A 22,570-nucleotide genomic window follows, 5' to 3' on the forward strand; every position below is an offset into this window, starting at 1 on the left:
AGAACAAGTAGGCACTCAAATGTTAATGAACATGTGTATACGTCATTTATTGTTGTTAGCAATTAAAACAAGAAATGAGAAACAATGAGGATTGAGGTCTAAATGTGAACTGTAGTCTCACATGGTTTTGACAAGCACAGTCAAGACGCCTCTCCTTTTGTGTTTCTCATGTTTTTTCTTCATTGTTTTAATTTGACTCTACAAGCTAGAAATGGTTATCAACATTTAAGGGCCAGATGCTCCATTTTTACTATTTTTTTTGTCAGAGACTCATTTATTGTTAAATTGCTATGCTCTCTCATGCATTAATGGTATGATTCCAATTGCATATCATCAATGCTTATTTTGATATTTGATTGATAAGTTTATTTGAAAATCTTAATTATAAATAGTGTCCCCTCTCTTTTCTGAGTGTATTTTGTCACCAGCGCAGTGTAATACATGTAACTAACCTTTGCAGCTGTTCAGTAAGATCTAAAAGGAGCTTTATGAAGTATGGATATTCTATTTTTGACTATTGTTTTTCATTTTCATTAAAATTTATAGCAAAATATAGAGCAAATTTAAAAATGCACCTGCTATGTGTATTGCTCTTTTCAGAGCTTGAAAAAATTTTGGGGCACTGACTTTTCACAAAAGAATATAAAAATATTGTGAAATTTAGTTTTGTTTTGTCTTAACTTAAAGGTAAAGACCAGTATTGGAAACGCCCCAATTTCAAAAAATGAAATGGAAGCTCTCATTACCAATCATGTGAAAGAATATGTTTTAACTAATACATGATGATAAAAAAAATGCCGGGAAACCACCTACTAATTCATATATTTGGTAAATTTGTTTCTCTCATGGTCTGTGAGAGATATAGGGTAGTCCCATATACATCTTTCTGTGTATAGTGCTTGTAACTTTACAAAGAAAGGGCCAAATTTCTTATCATTTTGATGAATCCAGAACCTTGCAGATGCTTGATCCTAGATGATCAACCTTTTCTGATCGATCCCACAACGTTTCTTTCACAATGCAATCGCATGACCATAACTGGTCTTTACCTTTAAATGCAAATAGGATAAACAAAATAATACTTGTAAAATCACCACTATTCTTTCTCTATTTGAATATATTTCTTTTTTACTTCAACAATGGAATAATCTTTAGTAGATATGAACTTATTCCATTTTATTTTGAAGTACAAACTCTGACAGATGACCTATGACCCCTTCCCCCTTTCCCCTTACACTACAACATGAGTCTCAACATGATGGACTAACACCTTGTTGCCATGCATTGGATGTTGTTGTTATTGTTTCTTTTAGTTGTTTGTTGTTTTGCGCCATTGATTTTTCTCTCTCTCTTATCAAACAGGTCATGTGTTTCGACCATGATGAGGGTAGTGCAAACGATTTGATAGGGGAATTCTACACATCAGCAAGACAATTTATTGAAAACGGCAAGCGTGAGGTACAAAGGACCATATTTTTCGAACTAAAAATCTCTCAAATTTTTTATCAGCTTTTATAATACAATCATCTGAAAACTATCCTAATTTCCATTTTTTTCTCTTCAAGTCATCTTTTTATATTAACACAGTCGTTTCAAAACTTTCCCTATTTCTACCTTTTAAATCTTAAATGCAGCTTTTTTAACAGTCATCTCAAGACTCTCCCCTTTTCTATATACTTTCTCAAATTAATCATCTTTTCAGCTTTAAACAAAAGCAAAAGCACAATCATTCCATTTATAGTTTACTACACTCTTTAAATCAATTTTATATCAGAAATCTGTTTGTTTTATTACTATTATCTTAATATCAATGATTACAAAAATATCTGCATTTCTTTCTTTATATTGTTGTCTTCAGTAATAAGATTTCCCTTGGGAGAAATGATAGAATTAGGATATCTTCAATCAATGAATTTGTATCAAATATTTATCCTACAAAATCTGACATTTTCTAATATTCCTCTCTCCTTTTTTTCTCAAGTGAGTAAATGTCACAATAATCTTTGACTTTCAGCATGTATTGTTTCTCTTCCTTAAAAACAATCTATTTTTTTCTTTAACAGCACCTTATATTTTAGCAGTGTGCATCCTTTTTTCCCCCTTTTTCCCCCCATACTAACACTCACTCCATATGTATTATCTGCAATGCACAAATTAACAACATATGATAACTGTTTCACAATATTTAATTTTGATTGTGTACACACAGCACTGTAACACTAATACTAACTTTATTTTAGCAAATCTCAATAATGAATTGTTCACAATTCTTTCTTTCTTTTGCTGGTGAAATTAACTGGGTTTTAAAAAAACGAATTGTGTGGAACTTTATGAAGATCTAGTGCTAACTTGGAGATATTTTGTTTCTCAAGAGGTGATTTTCATGGCTTTGTTTTGATTTGATAACGAGTATTTTGAAGGACAATGTAATCTGTATTCTGCTCAATGTTGGGCTCAAGTTTTTGTTCAAAATCATTTTTCATAAAGGAAGTTAGTCTGAGGTCTTTATAGTTTTCCTTGGACCAAGGATTTGGTAAGCTGAATTAGTACCATAAAGACCCTTCCATTGAGTCTAGGCTTAAAAAAGCATATTCCAATATATCTCACGTTTCAATATAGGTAGAGATAAATGTCCTCATTTGAAGGAAACTTGTTTATTTGTTTGCTTGTTTTTTGTTTTATGTGTTATTTTCCTTTCATAAGAACATTAACTAGTATTAAACATAGCAAAAGTGGAGCTATATTAAATTGAAAGTGATCTTAGGAGCTAGTACTGATATGGATTTATGATTTATCTCTGACACAAGCGCACTGAGCTGATTTTGAATCTGGTTTGGCCAGTTCCAATGCCATTCCTCCAAGGAGTGAGTTAAGGCATCTACCAAATATTGTGTCGAGGGACTACTTTGTCTCTGACATTTTGTGTGTCTCTGCTTCCAAACTCTATTATTGGCCAGCTATCGTCATCTATAGTATCGTGTCAATTGACCTCTTCATAATTAGCTTCTTCACGCAAGATCATTTATCAAAAGTGCCCGTCGTCTGCTAAATTAAGATTCTCTGTACAACTTTTTTTGTTTAATACAAGTTTTGTATAAATTACCCCTAGTCTAAATGGACTATTAGTAGGTCTTGTACAGGTATATTGTTCTGATTGAAGCACCTGCTCCTGCCCCAGTATCTCCTGCTCTAATCAAGCAGATAGAGAAGGCCAATCAATTTAGGCTGGAAGATAGGCTTTATAATATCCTTAGTCATTTGGGTGGTTTGAGCAAGGTAAGGAGAGTCAAGGAGGGAAGGATGGATGCGGAGGTGGAGGGGGATTGAAGGAAAGAGGGGGAAGGAGGAGGGAGGGAGGGAGGGAAAGATAATGAAAGGAAGGAGGAAGGATGGAGGGGGAGAATGGAAGGAAGGGGGAGGGAAAGAGGAATGAGGTGAGGAAAGAGGAGGGAAAGAGAAAGGATGGATGGAGGGAGGGAGAGAAGGAGGAAAAGAGAAGAGAAGGAGTGAGGTGAGGAAAGAGGAGGGAAGGGTTAAGGATGAGAAAATGAGAGCAGGAGGGAAAGACGACTGAAGGAGGTGAGGGGTTTAAAAGAAGAATATGAAATAGATGCAAGTATGTATTAAGATCATCAAGAAATGTTGCAAAAAGGATACAAGTCTTGATATATGACAATCAGAAAGATCAATCTCGCTTTGAATAGTCCATGATTTGTAGAGCATCAATTGTAAACTTTTCTGTTCCTACCAAATAGACATTATCATGTTACAAAATTGATAGATGGTCATGAATTGAATTGATTTAATAAATAATTTAATGTGATGTTCATTTAATGATGAATTCATTAGTTACGGAATTATGTTGTGTTTTTTTAAACGGATTTAACAGGTCACATCTGGACTGAAGTTGAATAGCTCCTGATGGGAACCATCAATGGAATTTAGTATTATTACAATGCACTGCTCCTGTTTAATGCAATAAACTTCCATCTTGACAATGCAAATAATATGTAATGCTTGCAAATTCGGATACTGTGAATATAAGGAAAGGAAGGTGAAATGTTTTCAGAATGTAATTATAAAAACAGTACTTGTATTGGGTGTATATACATGTACATCATAGATGTTAACTGGTTGGTAACACTCATTAATTCAAAATGGATGTCCATCAAATTGACAGTAAAAGGGCAAATGTAATGTCAAGGATTGTTACAGCTCTGAAATTAGAGAGTACCGGTATAGATAATTAATAGCCTGATTGACATATAGACTCGATTTCAGGGACCACCAGTCAATAGTTATTTTAAGCATTTCATATGATTAGCGATGTTATGATCAAGCTATAAAGCAACCAATCCAACGATTCGTGGTCAAAGCGGCCTTGAAATTTCATCTAATTGCACACCATTTCAGCCTGATTACCTGCCTAGGAGTGCATGGTAGCTGCAATTAGTACCGTCCACTCATCGACTCACATTTTTGCTTTCATTCCAAATAGGCCATTTTCGTAATGTATTCAAACTCTAATGCATACGTCTTTGTGAAGTGCCTCAATACAAATTATGTCACTCACTTTTTAAAAATAATTTTTGCTTTCCTTCCAAATAGGCCATTTTCGTAATGTATTCAAACTTTAATGCATACGTCTTTGTGAAGTGCCTCAATACAAATTATGTCATTCACTTTAAAAAAGTAATTGTTGTCCAATAGTCAGAATAAGAATTGCATAGAGTATTTGTTGCTAGGTAGGACAAACATGATGGGTTGCTCTTACTAACAACACATGAGATATGCAGTTTGCATTCTGACAATTGAAATACAATTATTCTTAACAGATGAGTGACATAATATGTATTAAAGGCACACTGTCCTACTTGTAGCTACTTGCTCCCTCTATATAGAAAACTTCACCAATCGGTGCCTGTTGGTCCCCCATGATCCTCTTTTTCTTATGTTAAATGAGAGCTGAGTTAATGAAATAGCCACCTGTCACAGTAACCTCGCTGGCTCGCTGTGTGGTCTAATCCTTTCTGGCTGAAGTAATAAAGCCTGCCTTTAAGGCACTTCACAAAGACGTATGCATTAAATTTGGTTACATTGCCAAAATGACCTATTGGAGAAACTTAAGAACTGTCCCTATAGTAAAATTGAGGGGTTCATGCTTATCGTTGTAATGTCCTAAGTGATCATGTTATTGTAAGTAACATATGATATATTTATATTTCTACTGTTTGTTCACAATTTTTAGAATGGACATTCAATAAGGATTTGAAAGAAGCACATTAATTGCTCATAAATTTGTGTGGGTGGACAAGTACACGTTGGCCCAATTACTGATTTATGTTTAATTCAATTTTTTCAATTGAAGTCAACAAATATCTAATATGCCATCTTTTTTTCTTTATGTCTTTGCTTTGAATTACATTGCATCTAGTCAAGATCCAATCCTCTTACATTATATCGCCTGAATGGAAAATACAAACAAACTTTCAATTTTCTCTGCAGATGCCCTTTTCCACACTCCCTCATGCATATTGGCTTTAGTCATCAGGGATGTTTTACCACAAGCTATAACAAGCATCAGCTATATATTGACCACTACCAGTTTCAATTTAACAAGGGATATGTTTATTAGCAAAGGTCAACCGTCCAACATTCGTTCCATACGGTTTTAATGAAAAGCGGTCGTCGGGAGGTGGGTCAAGTTTGAGGAAGAGAGAGGGAGGCAGAGTGATAAAAAAAGAGAGAGAGATTCAGAGAGAGGGAGAGATAAAGAGAGATACATAGATAAATATATATATATATAAATACAGAGAAAGAGATAAAGATAGAGATTTATATGGAGAGAGAGAGAGAGATACAGAGAAAGAGATATACAGAGAGAGAGAGAGAGAGTAAGAGGAGAGAAAGAGAAAGATTATATATGTTTATATATATATCTATAGAGAGAGACAGAGATACAGACACACAGAGAGTGACAGAGAGAGGGGGAGAGAGAGAGAGAAAGATCCCATGTGTATGTACAAAACTTATTTATAAAATAAAAAATTCAAATAAAATGTTTCTATTTTCAAGATAATGATTGTATCGAGAACTGTATGAATCTTTAACGTTAAGTAGAAATCATTTGGCGCTTTTTGTGGTTGTATGCATTGCTTTAAAAACAATATATATATATAACAAGATGTATTTGCTATGCATTACATAGAGTTAAATGAGTGAGAGCTTACCATTGACTCTAATTTTCTAGAATCTGGTGATGTTTACCTTTAAATAATGCAAAAGACTTAAGATTGGGGGCAGGTGCACAATTAAGAGAAGTCTTCATATAAACCCAGACTTGTGAAACAGTCTGGAAAATTCCACCAGTAGTTAGACATGCATGGAGGTACCTCAAGCATTCAGGTTAGAAGTCACTGCAAGAAGGTCATTGAGACATCCTTCCCCTTTTTGGGAGAGTTGGTTTGGCTTTTGTAAGTCATGTCTTCTTGCTCGTTGTTAGTTAAGAACCAGAAAGGGGTGATCCTACTATGTTAAATGATATCAGTTAACAACTTTCCTGCTCTCTTCAAACCATATGACTTCTCATTTACAACTCTTCACTTAACAAGACTTCCATCAGGTCTTTTTTGACATGCTCCCTGCAGTCCATCAAATCTACCCTCACTCTTGCTAGCATCTCTCCTTAGTTAACGTCTGGTATCCTTGCATCCACCATATTCTCATCCCGGCCGATTGTTGTCGATGGCGGCTGAGCGGCCGGCCCTCGATTGTTTGCTCAGGTGCACCAAGGCATTTGCTCTTCTCCACTCAATGACAAATCGATGGGTGACCCCTTCTATATCTTCTTCTCCCTCCAGCACTAATGCCATTTGACATTGACCCCTTGAGTGGTACTAGGTGTGCAGCAAAGAAAGGGTCTGACACCAGTCTTTCTTTGAGATTAGATGGTAATCGCAAGCTCAAAGTCAGAGAGTGCTCTGCCGTACTATGTACATTCAAACGTTACTGTCTTGTACTTGGTTTACATTGTTCATTTCCAGTGCACCTTAATAGGAATATCAGCGCCCAATCAGTCTTTATTTGGCTATTTTATTTTTTAGACATTTTTCATGTATTAATCTTCATTATTTTTTCCATTATTAAAGCGCAATGTAAATGAAATATTTCATTTAATTTAGGTGGGGTTTATCCCTCGGAATACATGTGCAAAATTGTACCACGTAGCAATGCATTTTTTTTTCCTTTGTTTCTGAAAGTCCGTTTGAATTTGAGTCAAAAACACCTCTTAACACCCTATTCTTCATATTTTTCATTTCCGGATTACATTTTGTAGCTGAACGAGAAGGAAATGACTTTATGTTCAAGCATTGATTTATCAACAGTGATATTCGCACTTAAACTCTTAATATTTTGTTTGTTTGCTGTGCCCCCATCCCTCAGTATTTCGTTTTTCTGTCACTTTTATTGTCTCATTTTTGTCATATTTTGTAGCATGTGGTTGACTTTTCCCTTTGAAACATTTGTTGATGTTTTTTTGTATCTAAGTCACTAACAAGTGTTTTTGTGAGTTTGAGTTTTAACAAGTGGTGATAGTAAGTTGTTTTGTTCCAAAATGTGTTGGTATTGTGTGGGTTCACCCTACCCCTTACCCCTCCCCCACCCCGTCTTTCCAATCTGCAGTGCACTCATTGCATCTTGGACTGAATACACCCACCCCTCCCCTTCACATTATTCTGAATCATTATTATATCAGAAATTTGTATTCTAGAGAAAAGATATATTAAAGAATAGGAGTAAGCGGTATCTCTTTAGATCTCTTTACATATCTATTGAATTATCAATTTGTAAAGCTGTAAATGATACTGCACCTGTGCACTGGAGTTTTGAATATTTTTTAGAATTTAAATAATACATTGTACCTTGATTTACATTCTGTTTTGTTACCATATCCTACAGGGTATTACAAATTTGTAACTTGCAAAAAGACAGCCATGCATTTTCTGTTTTCTGTTTTTAAAAGTCGTTATTTGTTACCCAAATGTGATAGTAAGCGCTTTTAGAGGAATAGTATTTTTTTTGTGGTTTAATTGAACAAAATCTTGATGATTCATATCTCAGCCAAGGAAAATTCCATGTATGTAAGTACTCTGTTATGTCACAACTTTGTCTTTTGTTAATCCCATGTCAATTGTAAAACAAATAATTAGACTCAAGTCAAATTTACACTAGGTTAAACCCAAAAAAGATCATCAAAAAAATACATGTATAACATTCCCCTTACTATTTTTTTTTTACATAAACCCTTGACAATTCGTCACTGTTTTCACGAAGTGACGGTAGTGAAAAATAATTGCATTCACTTTGCGTTACGATTTTCCTCACTACTGTCACTTCGTGAAAACAAGGACGAATTCATCAAATACAAATTATTCATCTGGGTTTTTTAAAAATATCAATTAAATTATATATCGGTGAGCATAAAAAAAATTAATGCTTTATTAAATGTGTTCATAAAACTCTATATATCTCCCCCAAAAATCCTCTGAAACAATTTTTTGCCATGGTGTACACTCCAGAATTTAAGCCAAATATTAACACAAATTGATATGTCTCAATGCACATTAATTGAAGTGTCCATATTTTATGGCTGGATTATACTGTGATTATCAAAGAAGTAAGTTATTTAGGGAACTATTGAAAAATAAAATGATAGTGATGTTTGCTGATACCATTGTAGGATTGCAAGTAAATATTTTTCAGAGCCTTGTACAGAGTCATTCAGAAGTTGGTTATTCCATTGTGGCAGAATTACTAAGTCAAGAACTTAATTTAATACTAAAAAAGTTTTTTCTCCTTATCTCTTCAAAGAAATATGATTTACACCATTGAATGTGTGCTTCCTTCTTTAATACTACTTCCTACCCATCATAATATCAAAAGACATCTTTTTCTTTACCATTTCCGTTAACTGGATCTCTATTTTCACACATTCATTGAATCATATCATGATTCTCATTAGTTGTTGACTAAAATAGAACTGTGTCCTTCATTCATGCTCAATACATGTTCATCAAACATTATACCATCGCTATCGGATAGAGGGCAGTCTTTGTGAAACATCACAAGCCATCATGTAGCACTTATGTACATTGTACATTTATCACCAGAAAGTTATTGCATGAATTGAGGTAGTTTCTGTTTACTTTCTTCCATGCTCTTTCATGCCATACCATGCATGGGACATTATAGATGGAGTAGACAAGTTTGGGCTTTTCATTGAATTAAAGTAGTAACCATTTGAAAATACACTTACCACTAGTATGTTTGACATACATTGTATTGTTCTATTATAAATATGGAATGATTCTAAAATATGATTGAGTATTTCTGAACTCAAGAAATTTGATTGTTTGATTATTAATAGTTTTCTTCTGAAATTACAGATTACATCAGTTGATTTACTTACTACAAAATTGCTCTCTCTCTCTCTCTCTCTCTCTCTCTCTCTCTCTCTCTCTCTCTCTCTCTCTATGATACTGTGGAAGTGATAATATGCAAGAATTACACAAGTGCTACATGATACTTTTTATCAACATAAAAAGATGTAGAAAAAATGAACAGGGATGAATCTAAGAACAGATTTGATAAGCCAACAGTCCATAATGATAAGACACTTCTTCATATATGACATTAGTTTAAAGTACTGAGAACTGTTTCACAGTTTGATAGAGTAGAGATAGAGTAAAGACAATGTTAAATTCAACAAAGCCTAGTTTAGGGTTTCGATAAGTACACTTTGTACCCATTTTATTGCAAAGATGTAGGACATTAAATATTAAAAATCTGCAGAAAATGTTTGATACACACTTTTGTAATACTGAAAAGAACATTTAATTTCTAGCCATTTGAATTAGGATATATTTCATTGCATTTAGAAGTCATGCATAATACTAATTTAATTTTGAAATAATTCAAAGAAGGGATGGAGGGTAAGGTACATATGAGCGTCTGAGAGAGATGCATTATGAGAAAAAGTGTTCTCATTTTGATATTTTTTCCCCAATGTCCAACCCTGTCCTTCCTTTAGGTGGAATGGGAGTGCATTAATCCCAAGAAGAAAGCAAAGAAGAAGAACTACCAGAACTCCGGCCTTATCTTTCTTAGATCTTGTGAGGTAAGTCATACTTTCTTTCATCTCTGGAAAGTATATACATGTATTTTTTTCCAGTTTAATTATCATTTCTTTTCCATTTGTATAATCGATATGGACTGCAGTTTAAATCTTGTAACTTTACATAATTGTGCGCTTGCTGCTCTTCTCTGATTTAAAAAAAATCAATTAAAAAATTGATGATTGATGCATTAAAAGAAATATTTTAAAGTAAGAAATATACATGTATGTTGTGCTATGTTTCTAATTGATCCAAAATTGCAGAAATATGGATAGAAAAATAATTTAAAAAAACAACAGAACATATTAATGAATTACAAACCAATTACTGCCTGTAATTTGTAATGATCGGTTCTCATCAGTTTTTATCAGTCCATAAACAAGATTAGATTAATTAGAAAACTTTTAAAGCAGTTTTTGTAAAAGCAGAATTTGAATTAAACACAAGAGGACAAAATTAGAGGTTTGAGTCATACTTATATGGGTATGAAGGCCATATCAGTTATTTGAGAAATAATGTTGTTTTATAGCTTTTCTACCAATTCCAGCCCAAAACAAACTTTTTGCCCTGGAAAGAGATATTAAAGAAATTGAGTTTTTGATGCCGGACCACCAGTCTTGGCTGACCTAGGAGTATTGACACTGCGGATGGGTAGTCATGAATACCTAATGAGGGCTGGTGTCGAGATGACGTAAATAGCCTAGTGAGTCATTGGACGTAATGCGTAGGTGTGTGGCGGATAGGGCAGCATTGTGACCCGGCATGAGAGAGGCTTTGGGGTGATGATGGTGGTGGTGGTGGTGGTGATGGGTGGAAGCTGAGGGGTGCTGGTTGAGTGTAAGAGGGGATTGATGGAAGTAGCACTTGGCCATGTTGGTGGGAAGAGTTAGAAATGATGGTTAAAGGGGGGTAGATAGAAGGGCGGAGCATAGTGGTAAGAAGGGTTAAAAATGATGGTTAAAGGGGGGTAGATAGAAGGGCGTAGCATATTGGTAGGAAGAGTTGAAATTGGTAGTGAAAGGGGGAGATGGAAGGGCCGAGCATATTGGTAGGAAGAGTTAAAAGTGGGAGTTAAAGGGGTAGACGGAAGGGCGGAGCATATTGGTAAGAAAAGTAAAATAAAAGTGGTAGTTAAAGGGGTAGATAGAAGGGAGGAGCATATTGGTAGGAAGAGTTCAAAGTGGTAGTTAAAAGGGGAGATAGAAGGGCGGGGCATATTGGTAGGAAGAGTTAAAAGTGGTTGGTAGAGAAATTTAGAAGGGGAGTAGCATCTATTCAAAGTAGTATGAAAGGGTATATTGTTATTTTGTTGTATATGAAGAACGTTGCTTTCATGTTTGAAAAGATCAGTATGAAGAGAATATTTATTGATAAACCTGTGCACTCTGCCGATAAAAGACATGAAACTGTAAAAGAAAGAAGAGTCATAATATAAATGTGTATGAGTGTTACTTATATCTCTTAATTCTGTGTACAACACACACAATGAAACTCAGCACTTAACAAATCGAGTTTTTAAAAAAATCATATTCGCCTCACAGATCAAGGTGTAAGGTCATTTTCCGGTGTCATTCTTCTCTCAACGTCTAAGTGAGAAAGCTGAATGAAGGGTGTCTGCGTCCAAAGTTGTGAAGATATTTCCCAAAAGTGTGAAGTCATTTAAATAGCTTTACTGCATCGGACAGCCATTAAAATGCAAGAGGGCACATGACCGTTACTCAAGCCATTTGGGCATTAAAAATTATATTTTTAGTAGAGGGTAGCTTAATTCTTGGGTTTCCTTTTTTTTTTTTGCCTTATAATGTCATTTGTTGTTATTGTTGTTTTATCCTTACAATTTTTCTTACTTAATTTTAGTAGAAGGTATTTTTACTATTGGATATCCTTTTTGTATTTTTTTCGTTTTGTATGTGTTATCCTTGCAATTTTTGTGATTAAATATTAATGCAAGTTTTGTTCAAATTCTGGTTTTAGCTTTTTGTTATGCCAGTGTTAGAAGCATTGATATTTCTTTACTTTTATTTTCCAAATTTTGCCAGGCTAGTCTATCAAAATTTAGCAAGTTTAACAAGATTTTTGTATTTTTATAGATTTAAAAGTCACATTTTCTGTCACGGTGTACTTTGATCTAATTCAAAAGAAAAAGATACAATGAATCAGTGGTCATCTGTATAGTTTGCCTGGGATGATTTATATGTATACTCCCAGTGAGTGGCGAGATATAAATTGAAAAGCAGAATAACCCTCCGCCAACCGATAAACAGAACAAGTCATAAAAAGGCCTGATATAAACCAGTAAACATGGTGTCCAACTGAGTAAATCTTTGGAAATAGTGTATACATGTTATCTTCACTGCTTTACTTGGTAGCTGAAGATATATTATCACTTTCGGTTATCACTGAAATGAGCACAACTTGTCCTGATTAATCCATAAAATAAACCATAAATCTTTGCTGCCTTTTTTGTCCTTGTCATACAACTGCAAGCTAATAAACGAAAAAGGCTGCCCACAGATAAAAAGCAAAGAAACAAAAAACCTGTATGAAATTAAATTAGAGCAGTTCTGATTTACGACGATATATATATTGGCTGGTGCCCTACGTACGGACGTAATGCTGGATAGTCGGAGCATGTTGTCACCATGACGATAAGTAATTATGGACACCCACATGATTAGTTGGGAATTTGCGTGGTATATGATCAACTCTGGAGGTATTTTAGGGATCTATGAGTCACTTTTTAGCCTAATACATGGATTTATTTCTAAGAAGTGCGTTTTATTTGTGATATTTATTACCAATTTTAGGGATGTATTTAGGGCTTTTTATATCACTAGAAGTCGGCAAAGGGAAAGTCATAGAATGGATGACGTTGAACAGCATCAATATTTGTTGTACAAAGGCAGCTTAGCATTTATTGCCTAGAAAGTAATTAATTAGGGAACACACATAATATTTATTGATGAATTGTATTTATTCACATTCAGATACATTTTATTGTCATTTTAAAAACAGAAAAAAATTCCTCCACCTGCATAAGATACATACAATGTATCCTGCATGTACTGAATCGTTTTTGGCGGTGGAATGAGGGAGGTTGTATTTGGATCATGTTTTGTTCAGTTTATTGTCTGTTTGGAGCCAGAAGGGCGTTAACTGATATACTTCAACACTGAGTAAATGCCCTTCTTGCTCTGAACAGACCTCATGTATAAACATGTTTTATTGTCCACATTAAAACATAGAAACTATTCTTCTCTGGCATGATATAATAATAATAATAATATTGGATTCTTATATAGCGCACGTATCGACCTTGCAAGGTCCTCAAGGCGCTCCAACATTACCCGGCTATGCTAGGCTGCCGATTTTGACGCTCACAGCATTTTAAGGAATTCCTTCCTACCGGTACCCATTTAACACCTGGGTGGAGAGTGGCAAATGTAGATCAATGTCTTGCCAAAGGACATTAGTGCCGCGGCGGGACTCGAACCGCGGACCTTGTGATCGACAGTCCAGCGACGTATCCACTCATCCACGACACCTATATGTACATGTTTACTGCATGTACTGGAACTTTCAGAGGTACATATAGAAGTAATTGGAGGCAATATTTGCTGATTGTTGTGTTCATTCTGTGTTTTCTTCTTTTTCTCTTTCATTTTTATAGGTGAAGAGAGTGTACACATTTTTAGATTACATCCTGGGTGGCTGCCAAATCAACTTCACAGTGAGTACTAGTGGTTATTCCTGCTTTAACAAGTCCTCAGTTCAAACCATACTACTGGCGGATGGTTGGGGGGGGGGGCACAATTCATCCCCTTCCAAATCCAACCTACCATTCCTTACAAGCACATCTTTTTTTATCTTGTCAAATAGTTTTGAGCATTGTACCATCTTGGACAGAATCCTGAATATATCTAAACCATACAACATTGAATACCTCTCGAAGCTCTCATTCTGATGTGATTTTTTTGCTAAAAAGTTTATTTGATAAAAAAAAGAAACATTAAATTTGTATGTGTGAATTTACCCTGTATTCCTTTGTATCCTCTATGTAGGTGGGTATCGACTTCACCGGGTCAAATGGTGACCCCAACGAGGAGTCGTCTCTACATTTCATCAATCTGGAATCTCCTAACCAATATACGCAAGCCATCGTGTCTGTCGGTGAAGTCATACAAGACTATGATAGGTGGGTGGTGGAAGTTGAAATGGTAGTAGTAGTGGTAGCTGTATTTGTAGTGGTAGTGGTAGGTGTTGTAGTAGTAGTGGCATGCCAGCAGTCACCTAACCAATATACGCAAGCCATCGTGTCTGTCGGCGAAGTCATACAAGACTATGATAGGTGGGTGGTGGAAGTTGAAATGGTAGTAGTAGTGGTAGCTGTATTTGTAGTGGTAGTGGTAGGTGTTGTAGTAGTAGTGGCATGCCAGCAGTCACCTTACCAATATACACAAGCGAACATGTCGGTTGGTGAGGTAATGCAAGACTGACAGGTGAGCAGTAGAAGTTGTAGTGCTAGTATTTGGTAGTGGTAGGATAGTAGACTAGTAGTAATATTAATAGTAATAGTAGTAGTAACAGTAGTAGTAGTAATAATATTAGTAGTAATAGTAGTAGTAGTAGTATGTAGATGTAGTAAAAGTAGTGCCAATAGCAATAATACATGAAGTAAGGGTTGCATCAGGATTAATTAGTAGTAAAATTAGTATTAATAATACACAAGACATAGTAACAAGAAAGAAATAAAATGATGATGATGATGATGATTCACAGCATTTTTATGTCACAATATATCTGTTTAAAAAACATTCAAAGGCGCGAGCTCCTCCAATAAAGTTAGCATTTAGATGATCACATGTATTTCTAATTTTTCTCATCACACACATCCACAGTGATAAGTTGTTTCCAGCGCTAGGTTTTGGTGCCAAGATTCCACCCAATGGAACTGTTTCACATGAATTCCCTATCAATTTCCAGCCAAACAACCCTTTCTGTGCAGGTGAGTTAAGTATCATGTTTGAGATATTTTTTTCTAGAAATGACAATGATAATAATGTCTTTTTGTTTCGAGCTCAAGTCCACGGTGCTCCAGTATTTTCCCCATGATTATAGCTAATAGCTAGCATAGTGCTCAAGCTTATCAGATAACCATTTACAGCTTTCAATATCTACTTTTGATGTGAACCTATTTTCTCTAGTACATTTCAGTCGAATACAAATTAGAAAGATCAAAGACAGATGTCTCTTCTAGGGAACTAAAGGATTTATTCTTAGGCTGATAGACTGTAGGGACATTGCTAGGGGACGGTGGTGAAACCTTTCCTACGCCTCTTTCAAAAATTTATGTCAGTGAATTTTTAATTTTTTAGCCTATTTGTTAAATTCCAAGTATTAGTGGCATTTATTTATTTTGCTTGTTCAGAAATACTTGGCTATAAACTTATCTTGAGCTTTGTCCAACAGCCCCCCCCCCCCTCCCCAATTAAAAAATGGTCTAAGACTCCCCTACTAAGACTGCAATAGGTAAGAGATAAATCAGAATGTTTGATTTTCAGTTAATTAAATTAAAGGGGATGTGTTGCTGGAAAAAAAAGAAATGTTGTCATAGAATCACTCAAGTAATTATACTGTTTTGTTAACTTTTTTTATTTCTGTTCTTTGCAGTTGAAATAGAGCCTTCTTTGTAAATTGTCTTTTTAAAAGTTAATGTAGTAAATGATTGAATAATTTCTCTTTGTCCTCTTCAGGCATTCATGGTATCGTAGCAGCTTACCAGTCGTGTATTCGGCAAGTATCATTGTGGGGTCCTACAAACGTTGCACCCATCATCAACCATGTTGCCAAGTTTGCCCACGCAGCTCTTAATGAGAATAAGACAGCGTCGGTAAGCTCAGAAGCTCGCATATGATACTCCATCTCCTTGTTGTAATGTGTGGTGTGGGTATATGTGGGTGTGTGCAGATGTGTGCACCTTCACTTTGACGACCACTTACAAAACGAGGACGTCCTTGGTTCGAAAACCCAGTGAATTTTGAAGCCATTTCATAAAGGGCATGTTTATTTTGGTGCTCTCTTTGCACGGGAAAAATACTGTAGGTCCTCCGTTATGTAGGAAATTTCCAGATCATCCTTGGGATGTAATATTTTTACAAAAATATGTATCCTCGAATATGAAATAACATACTGATGTGTTTCACGAGTCCTTGATTTACATCACAAACATGTGTGTGTGTGTGTGTGTGTGTGTGTGTGACAGCTGAGTTCTTTCTGTTTATTCCATTTATGAGGGAATTTGATCATGCTCATTTTGAAATTAAAGATAAACTTGAGTTCTGGTAATGCGATTGCATTGTGAAAGAAAAGGTGTGGAATGGATCAGAAAAGTTGATCATATAGCATGTAAGTAATGGTGTGTAATGCAAGGTTCTGGAGTCATCAAAATCATCATAAATTTGGCAGAGTCTTGGTAAAGTAACAATCACTTACATAGAAAGATGTATATGGGACAACACGCATGGTGTCGGGGCTAGTACTACCCTGATTTCCTTGTCTTTCTATGCTCATTACTCAGCCAGTATACATTTTCTTTAAAAATTGTTTGGCACATGACATTTATTTGTAATCTTGAACATTCAGTGTAAGTTTCGTTAAATTCTGTGAGAATTCATTTTCTTTTTTTACCAGAACTCAAGTTTATCTTTAATAGAAATTATATAGTATACTAGTATAATAAACCAATCTCCAACTGCTTTGAATGAATCAGTCTTTCTTCAAAATGGCTTCCACTTATCGGATCTTTGCAAGTCAGTTATTTACGTATGAATTCAACTAATACCAGACTGATTTAGAGACGTATTGAATTTGTACAGACATTGCCATGTTGGAGTAAAAAATAAACACCAAGGTTACAACATACATGAGATACAGTAACGTTTTGCCAAACCAGGGTAATGGAAGTAATGGATACCTTATCTAACTGAGTCTCAAAACCATACAATAAAAATTCATATTTTGTAAGATTTAGTTTCAATAAAAATGATTCGAACCAATTATGAACATTGTGTACACAAGCCTCAAGATTATGGATAGCACTGGCTGCATTGCTTTGGTTAGCTTCAAATGAAGTGAGTATTTGAATATCATCCGCATAAATATGATATCGGGAAGAGTCTGGTATTGTGAAATATAGAGGCATTAAGGATTAATAAGTGAAGGTTAACCTTTTCCTTCTCTCTGTTTCTTGGACAGCAATACTTCATCCTCCTCCTCTTGACGGACGGTGTCATCACGGACATCTACGAGACCAGGGATGCGGTCGTCAAGGCTTCCCATCTTCCCATGTCCATCATTATCGTGGGCATTGGCGAGGCAGACTTCACCGACATGAGGATGTTGGACGGCGATGACGGCACCCTGAAGTCGCCGAGTGGTGAGCCCACGGCGAGAGACATCGTCCAGTTTGTTCCCTTCAGAGACTTCAAGCAGGTAGGTCCAGAGGCATACTTTCTATGTCTCAATATCCCTCAATGACCAGGGTGAAGGTTCAAGACTCGTATATGCGTCCCAATTTGTTTGGCTCGCTGTTGTTGTCATTGGTTTTCTCCCAATCATCAGGTTTTATAGTTTTGTTCTAAAAAAATAATATCTATCCATTTGAAAGTTCTTTCAGTCCATCTAGATTCCTATGATTTTTTTTTTTAATATTTGATAAGTTTTTATTGATCCAATAATATTTTTACATTCAACATTCAAATATGCAGACATTTATATCCATGTAACAACAATAAATCTGAGAAGAAATCATAAGGATCTACATTAAAAAGAATAGAAAACATCAGCGATCGTCAAAATTCCCCCTCCCTAGAACAAAATAGGATTTCTGTCAGTGTTCTATCATCTGCTAAACTGCTTAAATAGGATTATTTTCTAAAATTCCGGAAATTAAGCGCCATTTTACATTGTGCCTATCTATTTTGTTGCGTCTTTCAGCAAAAAAACTTTCTACCATCTGAAAATATTTAACATCATGTACAAAATGATGAACGTTGGGCATGTTTTCTGTAATCCTACACTTAAAGATATATTGCTTTCCTAACCGAAGCAGGAAATTAATGGTGGAAACGTTTCTTACTTTGACAAGCTGGGTCAGCCCAAACAGGATATTTTTAGTTAACAAAATCGAGGGGGGGGGGGGGAGAAAGTACTGAAAAAAGCTCTGCTTAGGCGTAACCAAAACTGTTCTATAAGTCTACATGAAACAAAAAAGGTGTTCCAGATTTTCATCATCATTATTACAAAAGTAGCAAGCTGCATTTTCAATTCTCTTAATACGAACCAACTAGACTTTAGTTGGTATTAGATTATGGATGATTTTCAACTGAAACATTCTTAATTTTGTATCTATCGTGAGCATAAATGACAATTTAAAAAGCTCAACAGCGGTGGAATCATGAAGGCTGTACATATTATTGAGGTGGGCGAAAGTAGACGAAATAGATGGATTGTTAGTTTGCATACACACAGAATACATTTGTCCTTTGGACACATCAACAGAAGTTCTAACAATACCATCTATAGTTAGAGTTGGAATGGGGCTTAAAGGAAGCATAATAGTGTGGAAGTTTGAGGGAGTCAAATGCTTTTTTGAAAGTATAAACTAAGTAGAATCCCTGGTATATTCTTTGACTTTGAATAATGAAGGGCGTCAAGTATCGTTATCACTGACTCACTGATATATCTGTTTTTCAGAAAAGCAACCTGGTCTGGGTGTATTAAATCTGGCAAGACTACTTTAAGTCTCACAGCAAACGGTTTTGAGCCTATTTTCAGATCGACATTAAGCAAAGTGATTGGGCGATAATTTTCGATGAGAAGCTTATCCTTCCCTCTTTTTTTAATCAAAGTAATTAGCCCTTGCCGTTGTGAAGTAGAAAATTGTCTGTTTTCAAAAGAAAAATTGAGTGTGTCTACAAGTAATTGTCCAATTTGTTTCCAAAACTTACAATAGAACTCGACTGTTAAGCCGTCATTTCCCGAAGACTTATTTGTTGCCGTTAAAAGAAAACATTGTGTGCATTCTTTTAATGATAGACTACGGTCCCATTTTTGTTGCTGACTTGCAGACAATTTAGGTTGATTTTCCTATTCTAAAAACATATAATTCAACTCAAAGTTAACCACTGTTTTTTTTTATATAACTCTGTATAAAACTATTTTATATGTTCATTGACTTTCTTCTTATCGGAAATGACAGCAAGAAGATCAAGGATCTGCTCTTGGGGCCTTTTACCAGGTTGACAAAATATTTAGTATTTTTTCCTCCAAACTCACTCCAGTTCACCCTTGAGCGTATAATAATACCCTGAGTTAGCTTGTCCATATAGGACTCATATTCATACTTGACACGCTCATATTCTTCAATGTGTGCATCACCGTCTTCTTCAAGTAAACCTAGTAAACATTTTTTTTTAAATTTCTTAATCAACTCTTCTAATATTTCCTCCCTTTTCAATGCTTTATTGTCTCGAAAATAAACGCATCTGATATTTTTAAAATTCCCACCTCATATGAACATCTTCAAATGGGACTATTTCGTCAATCCATTTATCTATGTTTTCTGACATTTTAGAGCAAAACGAATCATCATTGCATAAATCATTGTTGAATTTCCAATTGAAAGCATTCACCTTTTTCCTGTTTTGAACTTTTAATTCTAAAACAATAGCAGAACGGTCAGAGCTTACTCTTGGAATAATGTCAACCTTCAATACATAGCCTTGTAAGATCTCAGAAATGAACCAAATATCTAAGCGGCTCTGAATTAAAGGCCGTAACCGTTTCCATGTAAACTTTTTAGCTGTAGGATTTCTTATTCTTCAGATTTCTAATTCACTTTGCATCTCATTAAGTGCATTGACAACCTGTTGGGAAAACTGGGGGTGCCCAGCTTGTCTGTCAAGATTTATATCCTTAAGGTCACCTCCCATTATAATTGGAATTGTATCTATATCTTCAATTGAGTTTAGTCATGTAACAAAATGTTTGAAAAAGACTCTTTGCTCTGTTCTTTTATCTGCAGTTCAAGTTGGTGCATAAACATTGCATATTATAGACTCATTTCCATCAATAACTAGTTTTAATATCAAATACCTTCCGTTATCAGAAATTATTTTAGATACGACACTGTATTCAACAGTTGTTTTTTTTGTGATCAAAACCCCTCTACTATGTACAAAACCATGCAAAAAAACAAATCACCATTCCACTCAGATGCTCAAGCACTAACATTGTCTGGAGAACTATAAGTTTCTTGGAGCAAAATAATATCTGCCCGTTTTTCTTGGAGCCAAGAAAAAAACCTCAGACCTCTTACATTCAATGAAAGACACTTTATATGCATGTCTTTAAAGGTCATTACAAAAATTCACTTTGCAGGATTCCTATGATGAAGAGATGAAAAGATTGTCATAGATGCATCGTCTTTTGGGGTTATACCCATCTATTCTTCTGTGTGTTTGTTCACCTACTGGTATTCTGTTGTACAGTATATGTACATATAACTTAAAAACCAATAAGTAATCTTATTCATCTTTGATGTGTATTCAATTTGTTACCTGTGATAAGTGTCAGTTTTCCATGTAAACAATAAACAGTTTGTAAAAGATTTATGATACCAGGGCCCTGGCTTATAAAAGGTTGCGATTAATCACAACTTATTTGCGTCTAATATTGTACATAAAAGATAGGGGACTGTAGGCTTGCGTTTGATTCGGATCAATCACAAGTCTTTATAAGACGATACTCAGGTAACAAGTAACGATAATAATATTCCGCTTTTATATACCACTTAATACATTGATGATGTCTCTATAAAGCGCTTTACAGATATATTATTACCCCGGTCATAATGCAAGCTAACACAATACAAGGTAATGAAAGTTAATCTTTTACTACATTTTCTTCTTTTTTACATTAGGTCTGTGCTTCATAATTCAGATCATTATTTCAATAATCATTTGATTTTTGTTTGTTTCAATCTTTAGGCTTCTCCTGCTCAGCTAGCCAGGTGTGTTTTGGCTGAGGTGCCCAAGCAAGTGTCAGAATACTTTGAGAAGAAGGACCTCTCACCCCCTGTACTCCACCGGTAATGTGTTCAATGTGGTAGCACGCCCTCTGTCTGTGACCTGTGTCCAGTGTTGTGACCTCCGCTGTACAGTCTACTAGACGTTAGCTGCGTACCTGTGTTGGGCTGTATGTCAGCGCTGCCTGGCTTTTAGTGTGTTTGTATACATTTATATATATGTTTGTTTCAATAAACATTGTACACAATTTAGAGTTAGAATCATTATAAAACTAGTGCATTGGAATGATTTGTGTATCATGTAGAACCACAGGTGTCAATATGTTTAGTGATGTTGAGTATTGTTTAGAATTAGAAGAAAAAATGTAATAAATTCTCAGGATTTAGTAATCCGTGTGTTACACCTCATGAATGTTGATATATATGCATGTATATAGCAAAGAAAATATACGGTACCCAGAATTTCTACATAGCAGTATACGTGATAGCAGATTTGAAGTGTGTTATATATATTTTGCTGGTTGTTATTAATGAGGCTAGGAAATCAAAAACATCTTTGAAAATCTAACATTTTTTATTGTTTACCAATGTATTATTTAGAAGCAATATGGAAAGTAAAAGTTTGTTGTTATAAACTAAGTATATGCTAATATGATTAGTATAATATTTTATTTAGGTACCACTATTAATAATAAGAAGAAAAAAAAGAAATATGAAGTGAACAAAATAAGTTATTATAAATATATGCATTTCTTATGCAAGGTAATGTGTGTATACACATTAAAATAAACATTGCCTCAATAATTATGTAAAGAGAATTTGAACATATTTTATTTCCTTTCAATATTTATATGTCTCTTTATCTTTTTGTAAACATAAACATGTACAGGGATAATATACTGATACACATTTTCAGATTATACGCATGCGTACTGATACATTTGTTGTAGTAGAATAGAGTAGTATTGAATGAAACAAATTTATATTCATATTTTGTTGTCAATTAGTGAAATTTCATTGTCTGAAATATATTTTCCTCATGTATACTCAAGAATTTATGTTTTATTTTGTAACTATTATTTTATTCGTATATTTGCCAGTTCAGTTCTGTTCAATTTAGTCCATTATAAGCATCTTTATCTCCAAGTAGTATTATGGTACTACACCACAAATCAGATAAACAGAGGGATATCTTTGTGTCACCAATGACAGTTTAAGAGTGTGCTCAGTTTAAAGTCACATTACAAATAGAGTAGAGTATGGGACACCTCCAAAACCCTGCATACATTACAAGCGGAGCTTAGTTCCC

The 22,570-nt window shown here is 34.9% G+C and overlaps 1 protein-coding gene across 2 annotated transcripts in view; it reads left to right on the forward strand.

Annotated features, from left to right (window-relative positions):
* The window catches only part of LOC584026 (copine-3), a 63,375-nt gene that overhangs the window by 36,591 nt on the left and 4,214 nt on the right, over positions 1-22,570 (forward strand). The window contains exons 7-14 of one of the 2 annotated variants that reach the window (XM_030975244.1): positions 1,363-1,458; positions 10,091-10,177; positions 13,846-13,905; positions 14,237-14,370; positions 15,074-15,180; positions 15,929-16,065; positions 17,430-17,666; positions 21,224-21,324. In XM_030975244.1, the coding sequence (XP_030831104.1) occupies positions 1,363-1,458; positions 10,091-10,177; positions 13,846-13,905; positions 14,237-14,370; positions 15,074-15,180; positions 15,929-16,065; positions 17,430-17,666; positions 21,224-21,324 (959 nt within the window). The remainder of the gene's footprint in view (positions 1-1,362; positions 1,459-10,090; positions 10,178-13,845; positions 13,906-14,236; positions 14,371-15,073; positions 15,181-15,928; positions 16,066-17,429; positions 17,667-21,223; positions 21,325-22,570) is intronic. The other variant, XM_030975245.1, reaches the window with a different exon arrangement.

This window comes from Strongylocentrotus purpuratus, unplaced genomic scaffold, assembly GCF_000002235.5.
Source record: "Strongylocentrotus purpuratus isolate Spur 01 unplaced genomic scaffold, Spur_5.0 spur5_scaffold_8, whole genome shotgun sequence".
NCBI lineage: Eukaryota > Metazoa > Echinodermata > Echinoidea > Camarodonta > Strongylocentrotidae > Strongylocentrotus > Strongylocentrotus purpuratus.